Genomic DNA, 21,847 nt, shown 5'->3' on the forward strand with positions numbered 1-21,847 from the left:
GGTAAAGTTCTTGGTTTGGGACTGATTGACAACTAATCAACTATAAAATTAATGTTTGGATTGAGTTTCAAATTATTTAGAACCATTGTTTGACCTAAAATTGTCCGGATCCTCTGATTGCCAGCAGTAATTAGTCATTGATTTTTGTAGTCCTTCATAAAAGCAAACTGATTATATTTTGGGTTTCATTAAAATATGATATTTGCAAACATCAACATTACCTACTGTGATCTTGTTTAGTTGTTTTTTCAGTAGTTGTAACAATACGCCCCCCCCAAAATTTGGTTATTAACAGTAATCGGGTAATAATAAATGTTCAAGCAAATCTAATTTTATCAATGTATTTGATTAATCGATGGAATATTTGATAGACTAATCGATTCTAAAAATATTTGATATTACCCTCATTTGAGCATGTTGGGGAGGGTGAAAGAGAAGCAACTTTTTAAGCAAAGTGAATAATTAAATTATTGGCACTTCTCACACTTAACTGTCTTCCAATGACAATCCATAGCTTACCTTGTGCATGCCTGTGACTTTTGGGATATAGAAGACAGAGTAGGTGCGATTCTTATCATTGTTGGCTGTCACTTTGGCCTGGATGTAGAAGTAAACAGAATTTTAAAATGCATAACAAAACCAAGCGATACCATGTGATTATTTACACCAAGCCTCTATTAACCTCCTCTCTGTGTCCTGCGGGGTCCTCGACAAAAACAAGTACTTCCCCCATTCCTGCACTGATGGTCTCCACAGTGAAGATCGCTTTCTTCATCACAACATTGCCAATTGGCTCAATGCCTGCAAAGAGAAGAGGCAGTCTTTGTTAGCTTGAGGTGTGTTTTGCGAACACGTGTGCGGGCGTGTTTCGTAGGGCTTCTGTACTGTGTGTGTGTGTGTGTGTGTGTGTGTGTGTGTGTGTGTGTGTGTGTGTGTGCGCGTGTGCGTGTGTGTGTGTCTACCTGGTCCATAAGCACGGGCTTTCTTGGGGTTGAGTTTAGGTCGTAGTGGCGCGCCAGGCTTGAGTTTAGCCTTCGGGAACTGGGACAGGTAAGTCATGACGGAATGCTCATCCACATTGGGGTCAACGATTTCCTCAGGAGTTATGACCTTGGGGATTAAACAAAAAAGAAAATTTCACCATGAATTAAAAACAGGGAGGCAACGATTGCACAGCCCACATGGAAAGCTTTACTGAAATCTGTACTTTGGTATAAAGTACCTACAACCTATTAACATTTAAAACAAAAAAAAGAATGCACCCACTGAAACACACATGCCCTTTGTCGGTTTTTGAAACAGCCCCAAAAATACTGACACAAAAGGCTCTTCTTAGCCGAAGCATAGCGGTGGGCGGAAACAACATTGACCACATATCCAAGTGCGAGCACGCGAGGCTGTGCCAGCTGCCAACTCCGTGCCAGTCAGCACAATGCAACACATGCAACTGCAGCACCCGAGACGCTCAATTATGCGTTTTGAAACGGCACTAAGTTCTGCTTAGATAAACCCGAAAGGGAAAATGAGGACAAAATGCAGACTGACGGTGTTGAAACCACAAAACCAGTACATACAATTAGTCACAAATGTCAAATATTTGTCAGTAAGTTATGATTTGAAGTCAATGAAGGCAAACGTACTATGCCACCATTCACAACTCACAGAACAAGTGTGGCTATGAATTAACCAAAGCTTTCAGAGTCAATCCAAAACAATTACGTTTCAAAAACAAAAATGTCTTCACCAACAAACGTGGCCATACAAGCCTAACTCTAGTGCCAAAATCGAAGAAAGGAGTGCGTTTTATTGTTCACATTCCACAGGTGGAAGGAAACACTGCTTAAGTCTTGGGAAGAATTATGCAGTATTTTAGTTTGCAAGTTTAAACACATTGCCGGTGTGGTGTAGAGGAAATTTGTCACTTTACCTGCGGTATACCCAGCCAGTCATCAGCTTGCTGCATGGCCTCACGGGCGTTGTCCACTGGTTTAGTCTGATCCCACTGGTCCCAGTCAGGACACAGACCTGAGGGGAGCAGCAAAGGGTATTAAGTTTTTAAAATCTGCATATGAAAAAAAAACAACATCCTGTGGAAAGTAACGTACAATATTTTAATCAAGGAGGATAAATATGACGATCAAAATTATTCTGGTCAGGACTTTGTGCAACAGAATAAATGATTTTATGTTTTAAGGAATTAGCTAAATATTAATAGATTCAGTTGAGGCAAACAAAAGTCATTTTTTTCCAGAGTGTCAAATATTTGCCTAACTAGCAGTGTAGTTGTTTGGGTGTCTTTCTGAAGGGAAACAAAAAGCTCTTCTGCCACTCCAGGGTGTGGTGGTATGCTAAAAATTCAAAAAATCCAAAATGTGTTTTATCTCTCTATATCAAATTATCCTCCCCTTATTCACATCCCACTCACTCTACTGATATGACAAAATATCCTCCCCCACCAATTCGCTTTAGCTCATTAAAGACTTTAATTCACTTTCCTTGACCCGACCTGGAATCTTCTTCTGAACTTCTTTGCTTCAACAAGCCTGAAGTGTCAAACGCTTTTAAAGTAAAATATACAGGCCTTCAGCAGTCACCTGGAGCACAGCTGTCAACCAAGGCCCCCAGAGCCCGGCCAGTCTGCCAGTCCCGGTTGAAGTTGGTGATGGGAAGCTCGGGTAGTTTGTTCTGGATCCATCCCAACAACCTCTGCTTGGGGGTCTTTTGTCTGCCATCATCTGCCTCCTCCTCTTCATCCCACATTGGCATGGAGATTGAGTAGTGCAGAATCAAGGTCCAGATCAGACCCAGGATCAGCTTCAGATTCCCATCAACGATGGCTTTGGAGTCTAGAGGGGGGGAAAGGAGAGTCATGTTTAAATCAAAATGGGTGTTTAACTAGTAACGATCAAAAATATTCATTTAACCCTGTAATTAGTAGTTTGAATGAAAAGAAACAACACAGTCCAAATGCTCCGTTAGGCTGGAGCTGCCCCCTTCAAGTCCAGCAGACTAAGAATTTATAAATTATAATGGAACAAATCCGATAATGGTTTCGATTACTGGGGGTTTCCCTGAATTTATTTATGGGGGATATTGATGCGTTTGATGCTCTCATGCAACCGCCCCCACCACAGGAAATTCCCCAAAGATGGCGTGCCACTCATCACGTTGCTAATGTGATATTCAAAATATTTTCAAGGAATGGTACCAACTCTGACTGCTCTGAACTCGCAGTGGTTTTGGTGAGTGGAATAACCCCTAGAGGAGTTCTGCATGAAAAGTGTTTATGCTGTTGCACAAAGCTCCCATAGCTCACATCACATACAAACTACTAAATACCGAGTACTAATCAGCATTTCTGCAATTAAATGGCTGATTCCTCTCCTAGTAACAGTTATACCTTTTTTAAACAAATCATTGTGATGTGGAGCTTAAAACTCATGGGATCAAGCATTTAAGTATCCATTCCCAATATACAGTTACATTAAAAAACAAACGAATGGTCGGAGAATATCACAAACAAGTAGCATGTTCTAAAATGCATGAAAGAAGAAATGACTAGCATTACAATACAATATTTGCATTTGGAAACGTATTCGTTGTACATTTCCCCTAACGCGCTTCCAAAGCTTCTGACGATGGCATCACGGCACATAAAACTTGAATCCCATTGCCCCTAACATTTGACGCACGTCCACATTATGTGTTCAGACACGAACCAAGAAAGGAGAAAATGAGCTAGCTTGGGCAAACGACCACATGTAAACACATTCAGCTTGTAACACTCACAAGCATGTACGTACATGTTGCACAAGATGAGGGCCATCGGGAGAGTGTTCTCAAGCTTGAGGAAAAGGCGGAGCGCCGAGTGTGTGTGTTCCTAACTGATGGCAATCAGACTGCTCGTCTACATAAGCCTGTGTGTTTAAGCTCTGATAAACTCTGTGGAAGTTCTGGACTGTCGACATGAGTTAAAATGATAAAATCTTTTGTCTATATTAAAATGCCACTTCAAATGTGCTGTGCCATGATGTGTCACAGGAGGTCAAGTATAGCAGTGGAAAAATACACTCCTCACAATGATTTAGAGCAGGTCAGACAGAAAAAAAAAAAAAAAAAACCCCAAGTCCCCTCTTTAGTAACCCCTCACCATGGGAACTCCGCATTTGTGGATCACCATAGCAACCCAGAGTCAACTCACTCTGCCGTAGTCGAAAGAAAAGAGGTGATGACACAGAAAAGCCGACAAGTGTGATGGGATAGAAAAAGCACAAAGTGGTGAAGACTTGATTAAAACAAACATATGACTGCTTGTAAGAGCTGTGCGACTGATGTTTTGTATTCAAGTGCACCACGCGTCAGAACAAGCAGCGAGAATGCCGATGAGGCAAAAGATGGGTGTGTCCCACCTTCACAAGCTAACTCGACTTCTGTGACGTAAGCAAGCTGTAAAATTTCCCTTTAAGGGCCTGAGCTTGTCTCCAAACCTCAGTCTCCAAAATTCTCCAGCTCTGTGTTGTCATGAAGAGTTGTCTTCAAGCGGCAACCCGTGAACCTCTGCTAAACTGTTCAAGTGCTAGAAAAGAATGGTAGCTACACAAAATATTCAAACTAATATTGATAATATCAGTGTTCAGTTTTGGGCGATATTTAATCAAGTGTTTAAATAACTGGCAAAGTGAAATCAAAACTGCTCATATATATAAATTCCAGTGTTATCCAACCTTTTATTCCTTGATAAAGAAGCAGTCAACATTCTCCTGCTTTGGGACACAAAGCAGCTCAAACTTATTAATCCGCCTTAGTTTGATACATGCCTTTCTCTCCGCTAAACTTGCTAGGAATGTGCCGGCATTCCCGTCAGACCACACCAGTTCAGACGGAGCCCATATACGGATACAGACTGCTACATAATCACCCTTTGCTGATTCATACCCCCTTCATGCATGTGCGTATCACACTGCCCCCCCAACCATATACAAAAAACTCCCATGACTCAACTACATGGCGCGTTTCCACAGGCATCAGCCCCCGGTTGAGTGTCACAGCCATGACATCATCGTAACCTCTGACCCTACAGACCCCGCTCTGAGCATCACAAAGATCAAGAGGGCGTGGCCGAGCCAGGCCGGGGAAAGAACAGTGAGAGACTCAGCAGGACTTTAAAAAGCTTTTTATGACTATTACTCATACAAATCCAGACTGGCATTTTGTTGCAATTTTGATTCCATGCAAGGAAATTATTATCGTGTCCAATGGAACAAAACAACTTATGTGCAGTCTTACATCAAAGTCAAACAATAACTTGGGATGGTTGTAAATTCACCCATTCTTTTTTAATGGCTAGTCCGGAAACAGCTGGGTATGTGGGGGGGGGGGAACCAAAAAAAAAAAAAAAATACACTTGTAAATTTGTTATACATGCGCTGGCAGGAGCTTACCACATTAACTTGGCTTCAAACGATTACACAGGTTTGCTGTGTCGTCCGTTTACTGCGTGCTTCATGTCACTTTGGAGATACTGCCAATTGTCAAAAATAGCCCCATTTTGGGAGGATAACACCAAGTTACATAGTTTGCTTACATCCTAAACTTACAAATGAAAGCAGAGCAGGAAAAGGGTCAACTTTATAGCTGTTGTCACATTTCCATATTCTCTGATAGCGTAAATACGCAGCTCATCACACTTATCGACCTGAGATTTTTTCCCCGATAATTGCCTAGCCATTAGTGCGATAGGCTAAAAAGTTTCACTTCTTGCTTTAAACTGACAAAGCGGTACAGAAAATGGATGGAAGCTCAAATCTTGCCGTCCAGATATCATCAAAAAGTGGCAGGGTAGAATTTTTTAGATAGACGCAATTTCCCCAAAAAAATTCTCAACTTTGTGTTTCATCTTCATGTTGGCTTTTTATGATACTATGTAATATTAAAAAGGTTTCATGAGCTTGTTTTACTTGACATGAATGCATTTAGCAGGCTGACGGTTTGACCCGCTCTCAGGCCGTTGGCTTCCTCCTCCACTTGCCTCCCTTCCTTAAACAAGCCACAGTGGATCTACTACACTTCCTCATTTTCCTTTCTGCCATTACCACTCACTCAGTCACTCACCCACCCACCCTGCCTGCCTGCCTCCTCTCTCCCTTGCTTCACTCCCTGTGACTGGGGGGGGAAAAAAAAAAAAGTTCCTCTTGGTTTTTTAGCCTTAAAAGGGCAGAAGCAACTGGATCTTGGCGGCCCTCCCATTCCACGAGCTCTGGTTACAGAGGAGGGAGGAGGGCTTTGGGAAGACTGGGGGAAGTGAGACAGAGGGTGGAAGACCTCAAGAAGAAAAGGTAGAGAAAGTGCTGTGTGGGATTTTTTTTGGGAGGGGGGGGGTTGTTCAATCTTGCACAAGCAGTGAAGTGCTTCGCTCAAACGAGTTTGTTGAAAACATTGGCAAAAGGCAAGACGGTGCTACAAGAGCAGACTAGCTAAAGGTGATGAGGAGGCAACGCATAAAATGATGAACGAGAGGCTTTAATAAATACCATGTGGCTTCAATCAAGTGGTTTTTCATGGAAGCATCTGGGAACACTGAGCAAGCACACAAGTTTGCATTTGTAAGTCATTGATGAGCTCAAAAAGCACAAAGCACTTCCAGAATTGTACCCCGCTTGTTTTCCATCTATTGGATTCCATTATGGAGCAGACATTTCTCTGTGAATCGGTTTGATGAGGAGCGGGGCGTGGGGGCGTGTTTCCGACGCTGATGTAATGCAATAGGCTGCATGCCAGTGAATGGAAGGAGAATGCGCATTCGACTTATGTGCACAACCCCCTTGACCAGTCCCGTCCTCCTTCAGACAGGAAGCTATGCCAACGATAAGGAGCTGGCAGGAAGTGATCCATTTGGACGAGAATAGCAAAACTCACAAATGCATTCCTCTCTGGTCTTACGCCTATCTAGCTATTAAATGTCTATACCACTAGTGCACAACAATTATCTACATTGAATACAAGACACTGTAAAATCGAGTAAATAGACAGGATGAAACACAAGCTCTTAGCATCCATATATGAATTAGCATTTTATCTTCCTTTTATACCGTTTTTTTTTTCTACTTAAATGACATTTTATTCAATGTATGCTTTTCAAAGTAATCTTTTTACCTACATGCTGTTTCACTGCTGCGACATTTGAACTTCCCAATCTGATCAAATAATTGATCATTTTCACTGCAACCTCCCTGTCCACCTCTGACAGCGCCCAGCTACTTGAAATTTCATCGACTTTTTCTCGTTTCCATGTCAGCAGAATTACGAAACAGCTGTTGCCACACGTGCCTGTGTCTCAACCTGCCTTCCCAGCTCGGGGCGATAGAAAAGAGGACAACCAGTTACAAAGTTACACCACACTTGTGTTTACATCCAACATGCAAACCCAATCACGTCAATTATCGTTCAGGGCAACCAAGGGCTTATTAAGTATAAATAAATATTTTTAAATTAAAAAATAAAATATGCTACTGACAAGAAACCACAGACTCTGCCAAGACACTCTATTGGTGTTACGGGTTACTTCATAAACTACCTTCCTTACACTTGATGCCAAGTGGGAATGATTAAGCTTACTCAAACGTGCGTGTGGTGACGCAGCTGGAATATGCACTCGGGATGTCTCAAGCAGGTGGTAGCTGGTCAGTTGGAGCTTCAGCGGAGTACGTGCTAACACTCACAGATTGAGCCGGAAAAGCCAAACATGGACTTTCATTGATCAATAAACACTTACTCATCTCCTTGAAAATACAGGCTCCGCATTTACTTGAGACTTTTTTGTACGTGGTTTGGTACACGAGACTCATCTGTCGCGTGTTACGCGACCAACACGCCGGAGATGGCGAACAAAAATAAAAGACGCATCACGAGTAAAACTAGGACAGCGGCGAAGAAAGAAAGAGACCTCAAGCATTACGCGATGTTCTGATGGCAGTTTGTGCTCAATTGTGGTGAGGGTGGCTGGAAGGGTGTGTCCATTTTCTGCACACTGAGAAGGAAGTAAAAGAGTAAAGTGGGTATGCTCTCTCATCATTTGATTAGAAGAGTCAAAAAAAGGAGAAGCTAGAAGAGCGAGTCAGCTGGCATCATGCCCTGAAAGCCCAACCAACAACCTGTTTATTCAAAGTGTGCAATTAATGGTGAGGGAAATATGATACTGCGATGGTGCTTTAAAATTAATATGCATGGCAGATAGGCTGGCATAATGAGGATAATCCAAAATTAGGACTCAGATTGCAGTCTCACCTGCTGCAACCTGGAAAAATTCTGCGAGCACATTCCTGTAGAGATGTCACTTGTGTCTGATTCACAGCTACTCAAGTCACTCTGTCACTAGAGATGCTCCGTGGACATTGTAGGTGAAAAACATACTGCACCATACAAGTAACTGTCCAAATGTGCATTACATGATATAAAATGTCTAACTTGTCTTCAGCTGTCACAAGATTCCTAATGTGCCTTACTACCATCTTCAGAAATGGAACGAACTGTATTGAGAGCATCTTGAAAGTTCTCTGTGATTGGCCTTTGATGGGTAAATGACTTAATTATAGCTCTGGATTAACAAATAATGTCTGCACCAATTCACTTCCTTAATTTCTATAAATAAAAGGAATGTTATATCTTCAAAGCATTTCATTCATTCCACCAAATAATTTGATGCAGGTGGATAACAGTATATCTTCACACGGTCATTAGAAAATCACGTTAGGAGAATGATTAAACTAACGTGATAAAGCTAAATATAAGAATATACCGGTTTAAAGATTAATGCTGAAAATCTGCAAAGACTGAGAACAGCAAAGATACTCATCGAGTTGTCCTGATATTTTGGGTGTGGCTATAATGGCACCCACTTTGCCATCTGCAATAAATACCCCCCCCCCCCACCATATAAAAACTTGAGCAACACCATTCGCATCGGTTTCATTACGAGTTTTAGTAATTATCGTTCGGCCTATTTCTACCACTACAGCATTAGGTTAGCTAGCTAGCTATACCTTCATGTCAAAAAAACATCTCTGGATACCCCAATCTACATGCAGTTCTGACATATAATTTAGAAGTCTTTACAGGGAGGACATTTAACGAATTGCAGCATTTTAGCTGTCTTGTAGTTTCTTGCTCCAGCGCTCATTTATTGCCGCCAAACTAGGTAGGAATGAACTTCCATCTGTTATTGTAGTTTGGCCTTCATGGAGGTCTAAACACTAGGGCTCTTGTTCCTTGAGCTTCATTCATTGCAGCGCCACCAAGCTTTGCGTGTTCACACAGATGTTACAAAAGAGAGCTCATCGCGACTTCCCACAATTTAAACTGCCGTTTTGCCATCAATATGATAAGCTACTGGAAGCAAAGTCCATTTGACTCAAGGGAATGTCACCCAGTAGGAGAGAAAAGTTCTTATTCCGTGGAACCCCATCCCACAACGTGACACTGGGCCTCTATGGTCAAGCGGTTCTGCCAGGATCAGCTGAGATTGCCTGATCTACAAAGTTTGAATTCGAGGTGGGCGAGCACAAAAAGACAGGGGGCCCTCTTCCCAGTCCTCCCAAAGCAAGTGGAGAAAGGAGGAGACAAGGAACGAGCCCATGTAGACACGCGCACTAACGGGGAACCGCCTGCTTTTTCACGCAACATGTTAACACTTTCTTGTAGCCCTATGTAACTTGCTCGATGACAGTTTCATTTAGTTCCACAACACAATTGTTGATGAACCTCGGTGTCGTCCTTTCCAGAGAATTCATGGGTAAATGGGACACAATATAATCACAGCACCTGGTCAAAAGTGATTAGCGATGGAAATGAGAATAAACAGAGAACATTGTGTCGAGAAACAAAGTGCTTCTTACCTTCTGGACACCAGGCTACATTCGAGACCTCGATCGACATGTTTTACAGATTAGCATGACTTTTGTTCACGCAAAATGTTAAATTTTCCTCACCTATGGACACCAGCTTGATGTTCTCCTTGTCCAGGAACTCCAGTGCCACGGACACGTTCTCCAGCTGCATCTGGCGGAAGGTGGGCCTCTGGTTGTACTTTCGGAACATCTTCTTCTGGGACAGCACCTCCAGCAGCCCGATGAGCCGAAGCCCATCGCCTAGGTCCGTCTGCAAACAGCCGATCCGCTTGTTGACGCATTTCAGGTGCTCGTTACACCAACGGGTGAACGTGTTCTCCTGGATCTTCTTCCACGGCGCATCCTCGGCCAGGTCTTTCTCCGTGGCTGGCATTTCGGCGTCCTTGTCCGTGGAGAGAGCGTTGGGAGCGGGCGCGGCGCTCTGGTGGCTTCGGGGGTGGGAACCACTCATTTTTATAGCGTTGGCTGTCTCTCGGTTCGCTGCCTTGTTTCTGGGTGGAGTCTATTCAACTTTTCCTTCACTCTGCCAATCGGCCTCGTCTGTTTGACAGAAACAAATCAAGACGGAAAGTTGGTAACAAGGCTTTTTACAACACGCAAAATAATAGTAATTGTTAGACATGTAAATAGTACTATTACTTTTTCGGGACGAAAGTGCGCCGACGAAAAGCAAGTTGCCTCAGGCGACCATTACGTACTTTTTTTTTTTTTTGTAACTCATTGTATTTGTGTCCCCCGCCTCTCGCACAAACTAAGCTCACCCACAACCGAGATGAAGACCAATACATTCATTTTATGGTGTTACATTCCGCGAAATAAACGGTTGTGTCGTCACTACAATATGGATTGTTATTTATGATAGCGCACTTTCGGAATGTTTAGCCCCGCCTCCTAAAAAAAATCTGTTTTTTTAAGGGGGTCAAAGTTATAAACTTTGCACTCATACCATTGCTTTCCAACACAAAACTGCACTGCAATTATATTTTTACTGAATCTAAAATTTATCTAACCACGATAGCTTGAATAACGGTCACATTTGTAAAATTAGATTTGTATTCCAATTTTTAGCTCAGATAACCAATCTCTTCCACTATAATCTTAGGCAAATTGGAAAATACTTGCACTTATACGGAATGAATATGCTGCATGCATCACAAGACTGTGCAGTGTACCAGTGGTTAAGCACTCTGCCTCACATTTAGGTTCTCAGCTGCGGCCTTCCTTCCGTCTCAAGTTTGCGTGATCTCAGTGTGTGGGTTTTCACTGGTCTGGATCCATCCTTAATTGGTAAACAAGCATGTTCGGTTGCTTGAACACTTCATTGTCTCTATTTATAACTGTATTATGACTGTCATATTGCTGACATATTTTTAGAACAGGCCAACTGTAGTTCTTGCCCTTTTGGGCACCACATGGGTAACCCTAACCAATAGGATTTTGCAGATTTAAAAAAAAAAAATTGCCTTTCTTGATTTTCAGGTTTTATTCTGGTGTCCCAGTTCATGCATATTTTGTATGACTGATGTTATTGGTGCATGGCCAGAACTGTCAATGTGTGTGGCGTCATTGTCTGTGGAGTCTTATCATTAAAGATGTTACTGAGGGGGTCAGACAACGTCTAGACAAACTTTAACCAGCCCATTTGTTGTCTTTTCTGTAGAGAAGAAAAAAACATCACTATCACCAAGTCGATTATGATCTGGTCAGGATGACACAATACATTTCACATCTGGTGTCTCTTTTGCACACATAATACTGGTCATAGTGGGCAATTTGTTAAAGCTCTTTACATCTTATCATGTGGACATAAGAATACTTTCCAGTGTTAGCATTGAATAAGATGCTTGACATAGCGCTCTGTGATACTGAGCCTGAACCAATGAAATGTACGAGTCCTCTTAAAGTAATTTAACACAAAAATGTCATGACATAGAGCACACTTTCCCAAACTTAAGGCCGAGATCCAAAATGGGTCACAAGATATTCTGTATGTGATTTTGTTGGCACTTATTTAACTAATAAGACAGTTCCCCAACCTTGATTTAGCACTTAGTATTAAATATATTACTTGTGCCACCTAGTGGAGGAATATTAAATTGTTCTGCGTGATAATTTAACAGCAATCAGTAATTACCAAAATAATTTATCTATATATTTTCAATACTATAGTATTTTGAAAAAGCCAATTACTTCTCTGTTAATTTTCAAATTAAGTGTTTCACAAAATAATCCATTGAATATGCTAAACTAAATGATTTTTTTTTCTTATTCATGATGTTAAAATAGAATTATTTACATCCATCTATTGTTATGGTAATAGAAACATAAATTTGGGCTCAACCATTTATTTGGGTGATTTTAAATATTACCAACTCTGACAGTGAATGATTGCATGTTTTATCAATCTTCATACTGTTAGAGGGTTATGAACACATCACAAACACCGCAAGTTTAAAGTCTTTGGATTCCTTACTAAGAAACAAGGCAGTAGTGACTGTAAAGACACGCAGCAATGGGACTGCAGCTTCTTTTGACTAAATAAGGAGCTCAGTGGCAGCAGACTCAGTGTGGCCTGCAGCCATTAAGAATGCTTTGCCTTTGTCTCTGTGAGCATGTGGGTGATTGGTTGTGTGTATCTGGTCAATGGAGAATTTGAGGAATGCCCCCCAAACATCCTATAAAACCCCCCAATGGAAGTCCTCCGGAGCCCCATACTTTAATATCGACACAAATAAAAGGTTTTTTTTAATATAAAAAAGGGATATTTTATTTCTCTCTCTGCAAATAAGAGCAGGATTCGTAATTTCATTAGATGATTTCTGCTGGGACTCCTTGGGAGGTCGGAGAGAAGGTGAACTATTTACTTTATTGTAAACTATCGTTCCAATGGTGGTTAATAAATAGAACAAACACGCCCCGATGTCTGAACAGATGTTGCTGGTACTTTTGACCTTTGTCTCCCTCTAGTGACTAAATGTTGTGCTGCACTCAACCGGTCTTTCAGACAAAAGTTAACGTTTTAACCTAATATACAGCTACTCAAAAATATATTATGGTGATAATGAATCAGTCCTCCGCTAAAGAAAATGAATCATATCACAACATAATCTAAATCAAAAGTGTCTTGTGATGGAGCACTCACCAACGGATTCCAGGGCCTACTTGTAAAAAAGGCTTGCAAATATTTGAGTCATCGGCCGCTACTCAAATCGCTTTTGTTTGGAACAGGTTTGTTCATGATAGCATGACTTGTTGGAAATCAAGGCAATAATTATTACATAAAAGCCTTTTAAAAAAAACAACCAAGTCATTGTGTCAAGTTCAAGGCTTTAGATGCGGACTTTGAAGCGATTACAAGTAGTTTTCAAAAGGCTAAATAGTCAGGCATGTACAGAGGTGATTAATGAATTAAACACCTCACTGGTGAAATGCATGCCTCACCTCGGTCTCAACTTGCTTCCTCTCCCCTGTGATGCAGTAGACTGCCAGCTGGCCATGCCAACAGCTTAGCGTCACTGCCCACCACACCCAGTCAGCCACACGGCCGAGCAGGAAAAAAAAGAATGCTCTCTAACCAGAACACGGCACCAATGTGCCAAATAAACATGCAAAATATAATCATTTTAATTGACGTGCTCCTCTTGGAATTAAATCAAAGTGACAGGGCTCACTGGTGTCATCAGTGGCACAGTTAGAAATAACACTTGTCATATTACGCTCTGCAAATTGCATGCATCATTATCTTGTTTATTTGGATCTCCATAAGCAGCCACACATGGCAACTGCTACTAACATCAACACATACATTTTAACATCTCAGTGGTAATGTCCGGCAAATAGCTCATCAACTGTATAATAAAACCAATGTTGATATACAGCATCCGCTCCAACATATACAAACTAAAAGCGGTAAACTGGACCGATAAGTCATTCTTTTGCATAATTCTCTTGAAACACTTTTGAAAAACATTTAAAACCAGCTTAATGGAACCCTGCTACTCCTGTTAGATCCAACAATCTAATCAAATTAAAGAAAATCCTGTATCTGAGATTTTAAGTTATGAACACAAGCAAATTAAGCAGGATCAAAATCTGTGCATGTGTGTGTGTGTGTGTGTAAGGGGGGGGGGGCACTTAAAGGTGTGCTTTGAAACATGCATACACTGAAAAAGAACACCTCTATGTCACAGCAGTTCCCTAAATTTTGCTAATTCTACTCAATAAAAAGTGGAGAATCCATTCACTTCACTCACGTGTGCTTAAATACTAATAAGTTGCATTTCATCCTAACATAAAGCCACCTTCAAAATCAGAACATTTTCGAGACAGTGGAGATGGCCATAGAATGCGCTTGCGCGATTCCCCTATGCATCTCTGGTTAAAAATGATTATTAGAAGGAAAGAAAAAGAAAGAAAATCGACTGTCCTTGGATTACCTTATTTGGTGAGATGCCATGAATGAAGCCTGGCTAACAGAGGACCGGAGGCAAGTTACATGTGATCATGCACGACCTACCCGCAAGTTCCGAAATCCACGGTCACCTGCACGGGTGCGGGAATCGGGTGTTTAAATAAAGTCGTATGAATGTTTTCATGGTATTGCATCACACGCACACACCATCACACATCGAATTCGAGCGAAGCAATCGGACCATTTTATTTGACAAGGGTCTTTAAAAAAAAAAAACTTACATGTTCTCTTGAGGGGTGAGCCTGTCTGTCTGCACTGTCCTGCGTGGGTCCTCCCCACGCGAACTGCCAGCAGGAGGGAATGGACTTTCAAAGTTCAGACGCTCGTGCAAACAGAAGGGAGGGAAAAATAGTCCCTCTCCGCTCTTTGCTGCCGGACTCTCTTCTGAGGTCTAGTGCTTTAATTGGTGGACGAGTGGAAGCATCAGCGGTGCTGTGGGGGTCTCACTGACTGCCCCGACTCGCCTCTTCTTTCGGCAGTGACGTCACGACCGCGCCTAAAGGATATCAAAGGTGTGATGTCATCGTCTCGTGCAGCGCACGCACAGCTAAGATTCGGCTTGTGAGTATGTGTGCCCGAGTTGTCCTCGATCACAGCTGAGTTGTCCGCTCAAAAGGCAAAAATGTTCTGCTATACAATTCATCAGTGGTGGGAGGACATAAGCTGAGGAGGAGTGGAGACGGAATAGAGGGAGGACACCAGGAGAGATGGAGAAGAAAGGGAAGAAAGCGGATAGAAAAGCAGAAAGAGGATTAAGATGAAAGAAATCGACGAATTTCTGGAAACGCCATGAAAATGTCTATTTATAAACTCTAACCTCTGTTTAGTGTGCGTGAGCGCGCGAGCGCGCGTGCACGCGCGTGTTGTATTAATTACAGCCAGATGTTTGCCGTTGGGCTTGTGAGCCAGGCGGTCAATGACATCATCCATGTGGAGTTCGTAGAAGTTACATTAGCAGATCTCACACACAATAAGATTTTTTTGGACTGATGTAGCTTTTTCCAGGAAATAATAATGGCAAAGATAACAAAAATCCATCTGATGTGCATGACCTATATCGAGATGGACAATCAAGGCTTTCATAATGCAAAGTATATCTCCTACACTCACAAATACAGTAGCACTATTCAAGCGCTGCTGTAAATTACATACACGTAGTTGCAAATGTACAAATGCAATTTGTGGTCATGCTTTAAAAGAAAAATTGTATTTTCTTGCTGCAGCAAGTAGCAAAATGGCCGCCCCCTGAGATGGATAAAAGGAGTGAAGTTTGCTGCTATACTCATATTCCATAAACACAATATTAAGCAAAGTGCCACATCTAGACGATGGGGGGCACATGCAAAATATTACTGTAAAGAATATTTTGGGGATGACTTTCCCTGTAATGCCATTTTAAATGGGGGATCAAGATGTGCAGATTTATTTGGAGAGATTAGGAGTAGGTCATGGATGCAATGGGTCACATTTCAACAATAGTATCACAGACAGGATCTGCTTTTAATAGTTTTAGTCAGTAGTTAAAAATCAGACTAGTATGGCGCCGACTGAAAGCCTCATAACAAAACTCGTCTTTGTCAGCCAGTTAAGGAAACGAAAGAGGTTCGTTGTTTGACTGGAAGAGATGAAGGTGATTGTTTAAAATGGTCCTTGGCTGCTTTCTTCCTGGTGTTCAGTGTCTTGCGCACAAATACATGAAGCTGCACTTACATTAATTTGTGCATGCATGCTTTTTACAAATATGTCACTTTTTGGGGGGAATCAATAAACATGCCAAATTCGTTTTTCATGCAGTCTCAACTAATCCCCCCCCCATTTGCCTCCAAGTCAAAGGCACTCAACACACATAAACCGAGAGCCCATATAACCAACCGAAGTAAATGTGGAAAAAAGTTACTCGTTAAAGTGCGGTCCATTTTTAGACTTGTGAAAAATAAAGGAGCTTTATGGCTACTTAAAACAGGCAAATCAGTTGCCCAGAAACAGCACAGGAGGAAAAAAAAGTACATTAAACCTCAATAGTATTGCATAATGGCATTACAAAGTGAATGGCGGAATCACAATCACACAAACAGAATCATGCTGCGAGAGACCAACGGTTGGCGATCCTGAAACCAAAAACACAACAAAATACATGGCTTACTGTAATGTACAAGGACGATTGAAGGTCCTAACACACAGATAGAGCAAGTAACCACAATGACTCACCGCATTGAAGCATCTGACGTCTCCAACAGGCTGAGTCACAACAGCCTAGGACTTCCGATCTTCTCTTTGGGTCTTAACTTGCACTGTGGTCAGTGTGCACAACAGTACACTGTGAGTGTGGTTCACAATCCATGAGTGAGCTGCAAACAATTATTGTCATTTACAGTCAAAAACAATCTGTTTACAATATAGGAAACAAATGTATTTTACAATGGGAGAAAAATTACCAAAAGTTACCAATCATTTAGGTCACAGGTGTCAAACTCAAGGCCTGGGGGCCAGATTCGGCCCGCCACATCGAATTGTGCAAATTTATGTGTCAATACTGAAATTGCAAATTGCCTTAATTTTTAAAAATCATCTTTTTAAAATATTTGAAAAGTTCCTACTAGTTTGATGTGAAAACGAATAATTTGTCAGTTTGTTTTGTATCATACTGTATATAATATGAGGCGTTCATACATTTATTTGGGTTGACAGTCATAATGGCCTTCCGAAGGAAACTGTGACTATGATGCGGCCCGTGACAAAAATGACTTTGACACCCCTGATTTAGTTGATTTACACACTTTTTAAGGATCAAATTTGTTGCAAGGAAAAATTGTTGAAGCATGTGATGTGTGCCCATGAAGTCAGTACTGGTAAATGCCAAATTCCAGCTAACTTGCGGTGAATGGTGAACTACTACATCATGGACCAATATTCCAAAAATTTGGTCAAACTATATACACACACAAAATGAAAACTAACATTTTTTACATGCAGCACCTAAATCTAGAACGCAGAGTATTCAAAACTGAATCACCTTCCAGTAACTGTCAAAATCCCACATAATGAAAGTTCCTTTCAAAGATTAAATAAACACTTGGCTCTTGTTTGGAAAAAGAGGCGAGTATCTTGGGGACATTTACTTTAGTGACTCCCTCATGGGTGTCTTTCCACTCCCTGGCCATATTAAGACAATCACACAGATTGGACGAGAGGGTTGACAAATTGGGAGGGACGGAATTCTGGAGCTTTTCCAAGACGAATTGATGTTTGGAATAGCCTAAATGCGTCTCGAGCAACAAGTGCGTGTATTCTATCCATTTGTATATCTCTGAAGTGTTTCTCTAGCGGAAGACCTGACAACCCGACAAACAACTCCAATCGCAGAGTCTCTCTTAACAAAATGCACACCTTACATACATTTAAGTAATCGTCTCTGTGTATCGTCTGGCTTCTGAAACGTGTTGATCTCGATGCCCCACACCCACCTGTTAACAAATAGATTAGAGAAGAGCTTGGGAATGTTCACTCACAAGCACATTTAAACACTGAGACGCCCTTCTCTATCTACAAACACAGCCTTTTAAGGAAAGCTTTCCCTTCCTCTCTCGGCCTGTCTTTCTTCCACTTTTACGCCATTCATTTCAAGCAGCCCCAGCCACCCTCTCCCACCCCCAAGCCTGCCCCGCCTCCCCGTGTTCTTATTTTTCTTGTCTTTGGCTCTTTCCCCAAGCAAGCAGTATTGAATTCCCTCTTGACCAGCATGCCCCTGTCGGGTCTTGTTGAACTAAGAAAAGAAGAGGATCTGCGAGAGACCAATTGAGGAGGAAGCCGAAGTCAACAAACAGAGAGATACCGATTGCACTGTGGAAAATGTTTTTGTGCTCCTGGTTTGTGTAGAGTGACAGCGAGGTATTATTTTGTTATGAGCTTGGATCTTAGGGAGGAACATACACTATTAAATTCACTTTGGAGCTAATACTGACGATGAAGACGCAGATGGAGAGATGAGCTCCAGTAGTTTTGCCCTTTTAAGGGGGCGGAGGGATGCAGACAGCAGCTATGAATGACTGATCTCCCTCTCGATCTCTAATTCTTCAACAATGAATCCGCTTCCTTTGTTGTGTCAATAATCCATGCAATAAAAACACACGTTGCAAAATGGTGTACAGTAAGGCACAGCTCATACGTGTGTATACAGACAGATCTGATGTTTCAGACACAATGACATCATCATGACCTCGCCGACTATTCATTTGTGTGCGTCAGGTCACACAAGATGACAAATTGCTACCTGTGCCTCAAACAAACATTACCACACTTGTGTGATTCAACGATGTATGTGACATTGTGCGTTTCCAGATGACCTTTGTGTTCGTCAGGCTATACAAGTGTGTGATAAAATGTAAAATGACACCAAGTGTCTTGGCTTGCATCTGGATTCACTGGAAGTTCAGATGAAGGGGAAGGCATAATGACCTCATACAATATTAATAGAAGCATGCAGTGAAAATGTCTAGATGTGATGAACTGCGAGTGAGTTTGTCTGCAAAGAAACCAGTAACAAACTCGAAATGTTAAACATTTCCGTAATTGTCATCAAAAACATCATTTTGTTTGAACTATCTGACCTTCATGAAGAGTTTCTATCATCTGTTTGACTTTTAGTTTATGTTTTGCCAACTCTCTTCAGCACCTTCATAACCTTTTCCACACTGGGTTGACTGTCACTGTGTTACACAGATTAGCCTTCTCATAACTTTTATTGTTTGGAATGATCTTTGAGAATGCGCAACCATATACTGAATAAAACATCACGCCACCTGAAAAAAAAAATAGCTGTGGCCTGTATGAAAGCGATGAATGGTGTAATACTGGTGCAGGAAAGCCAGTCTAGCCTATTCTTGTCTTCTCAACCTGAAAATGATGTTTGAATGCAGCAAGTGCCCAAGCGGCGCCTCGATTTGTGTTCTGCATAGTGGACAGCAGTGGGAGTGTACCGGCTTCTCTTTGTTATTGAAAGGAACTGGTGCATTAGTTCACAATCAGCTGTGCTGTTTCCAGCTATTGGAAACATGTCTTTCCAATATTTGGTTTCTTGTTGTTGTCGTTGTTGTTTTTGGCCATGTGCAGTAAAAGAAAATATCAAATACCGTATTTTCCGCACTATAAGGCGCACCTAAAAACCTCCAATTTTCTCAAAAGCCGACAGAGCGCCTTATAATCAGGTGCGCCATATATATGGATCAATATTGAACCACTACAGCAGGCGTGTCCAAATATATGTGCTTGTATATGGGCAAAATTTTAAAATGGGGCATTCATTGAAGGTGCGCCTTATAATCCGGTGCGCCTTATATATGGACAAAATTTTAAAATGGGGCATTCATTGAAGGTGCGCTTTATAATCCGGCGCGCCTTATAGTACAGAAAATACGGTAGATGATAATCAACTATGTATATGAGGGCCTTGCTTGTTTATTTATGATTGGAGAAAACATAAATTGACAGCCTTAGAATTTATTAGGAAGAAATTTAGTGTTAACATTTGCAGTCTATTCACTCACAATAGAAAATGAAGGCATGGAGAGAAAATGGACTGTTGTCACAAATGTTCTTCACACAATAACCCATATTGCTATAAATCTTGTCAGTTGTTCTCTCTCTGTCTCACTGTGTGCACTCATGCAGGGTTCAGCAGGAAGGGGGATGACATCATATGATCTCATGACTAAAACAGTTGAGCCCAGCACAGACCTGCAGAGACATGACCTGCAGAGTGGGAGACATGGACACACATGGTGGGACTAAACACATGTCAGGTATTGTATTTAGTGTATTTAGTATCATTTAGCATTTTAGCCACAAGTCATTTTAGTTTTAATCTGCTGAGAGCCAGACTTTCACTTATTGTATTCTTGTCTTAACCATCATCACCTGCTCATAACAAACTTGACGTCAATGAATTGGCAGAAGACCATAGAAGCATCTTATCCAAATAGCTCTGATGTCATCACTGATAAAATACATGCTATTATTCAGGATTAGCCAGAGTTACACATTCCATTGTCTGTCATTTGTGCAGTATAACAAGTACGCATGTACAATATACATTCAGCATCTCAAGCCATCATTGCAACCTATTTATGGAATTTCTGGGGAATTTGCAATTTACTGGTATTTTTACTATTTCTACACTTGCTGTGGTAACATGTCGTGACATATAACTCGCATACGTCAGACACTTTGTCTGTTTTCGTAGACATTAGGTTTCCATGGCAAAATACAATACACACTTCCGTATCCACAGTTGTGTCAGAAAAGCTTACTCAGCATTATAAAAAAAAAAAAAATCATCTTCTGACTTGGGTCTTGTTCATTTGCGCTTCTTCTACTGAGGGGAAAAACAGTGTCATCCAAATGGGTGACAGAAAAATAAAGACACAAATGACTTCCATATGTTCCATTTTTGTCCTCCCCCACAGGTTTAAGATTGACAGTCCTAACCTGTGCTTGACCTGAATTTGATGCTAACTTTGTTTTACAATGAAGACTGTGTTTTACCCATTCCTCAGTATTTAACCAGTTCCTCGGCTGTACCTCTGAATTTGCAGTCGCTCGACTTTGTTTGTTTTGTTTTTAACAGCTAGTAGGGTCTTCTTTTGACATCAAGATCCTGTCCCTTACTTCCCTCAAGGGACATAAATGAAAGTCCAGGTCTATGCAAGTCCACCCAACAAGAACCTTCACCACTACACCATCTGTAACTTAATACAAGATTACAAAATAACAAATATTTGTTTGAACAATCTCATCCCCATCATCAATCATACAAAATATTTGTTTTGTGGTCATATTGGTGTTATTACTGGCATTAGGGAACAACACATTTCCCCACATATTCTCAAATGTGTCGTAATTACGCAATCTGTTTCTACTGTTCTGTTCTGATCTCCCTTTGACTGCAGGCCTGAAGACATCTTGAGCCTGTTTTATTTTCTAAACATGGTGCTCAGGAAAGGGGATACCAGCCCCTTTAGAATTCTCCTGGGGTGTAGCACAAAATAGTGGACCCACCTGAAAATCCACCCCGATAATATCCATCTCATGGGGCGGCCATTTTGCCACTTGTTGTCGACTAAAAATGACATCATAGTTACCACTCCCCGACACACACACAACCACACATATAGACACACGAACACATACACACAATTTATTTTCCTTCCACTTGTAAGCTAGAATTGACCTTGACCCCTCTGCTCACATTGTTCCCCTGCAAATAAAACACACCCCAGGAAGGATCACACTAACTGCACACATTTCCGTTCTCACATGAGGTGTTATCAGCCACACCCAGATGTGTGTGTCTGTGTGTTTCCCCATCACTGCAGGTCACCAGAAACAAGCGTTTACTGGGGTAAAAAAAAATGTGTTTGCTACCTTGAATGCTTCAGGTCATCCTTTCCCTTCAGACAGTGAAGTCTGAAGTGTTTCA

General features: G+C 41.4%; 1 protein-coding gene and 2 long non-coding RNA genes across 4 annotated transcripts in view; 1 reads left to right on the plus strand and 2 right to left on the minus strand.

The window, feature by feature from the left end:
- Positions 1 to 14,743, minus strand: part of flna (filamin A, alpha (actin binding protein 280)) — a 32,783-nt gene extending 18,040 nt beyond the window's left edge. For both annotated transcript variants that reach the window (XM_068649160.1, XM_049752385.1), the window contains exons 1-7: positions 14,595 to 14,743; positions 9,984 to 10,442; positions 2,595 to 2,846; positions 1,928 to 2,025; positions 963 to 1,110; positions 683 to 801; positions 520 to 597 (exon numbers count right to left, since the gene is read on the minus strand). In XM_068649160.1, coding sequence (XP_068505261.1) covers positions 520 to 597; positions 683 to 801; positions 963 to 1,110; positions 1,928 to 2,025; positions 2,595 to 2,846; positions 9,984 to 10,353 — 1,065 coding nt within the window. In that variant the 5' untranslated portion in view covers positions 10,354 to 10,442; positions 14,595 to 14,743. The remainder of the gene's footprint in view (positions 1 to 519; positions 598 to 682; positions 802 to 962; positions 1,111 to 1,927; positions 2,026 to 2,594; positions 2,847 to 9,983; positions 10,443 to 14,594) is intronic.
- A 41-nt stretch (positions 14,744 to 14,784) lies between these two features.
- On the plus strand, positions 14,785 to 17,784 carry LOC125987893 (uncharacterized). The gene is made up of 2 exons (XR_007488180.1): positions 14,785 to 14,934; positions 15,020 to 17,784. It is a non-coding gene; the product is annotated as an uncharacterized lncRNA (long non-coding RNA).
- Positions 16,345 to 17,481, minus strand: LOC125987894 (uncharacterized). Its single transcript, XR_007488181.2, has 3 exons — positions 17,387 to 17,481; positions 16,582 to 16,721; positions 16,345 to 16,481 (listed from the first exon to the last, which is right to left on the minus strand). It is a non-coding gene; the product is annotated as an uncharacterized lncRNA (long non-coding RNA).
- Positions 17,785 to 21,847: the final 4,063 nt, after the last annotated feature.

Source organism: Syngnathus scovelli, chromosome 2 (assembly GCF_024217435.2).
Source record: "Syngnathus scovelli strain Florida chromosome 2, RoL_Ssco_1.2, whole genome shotgun sequence".
In the NCBI taxonomy this organism is placed as follows: domain Eukaryota; kingdom Metazoa; phylum Chordata; class Actinopteri; order Syngnathiformes; family Syngnathidae; genus Syngnathus; species Syngnathus scovelli.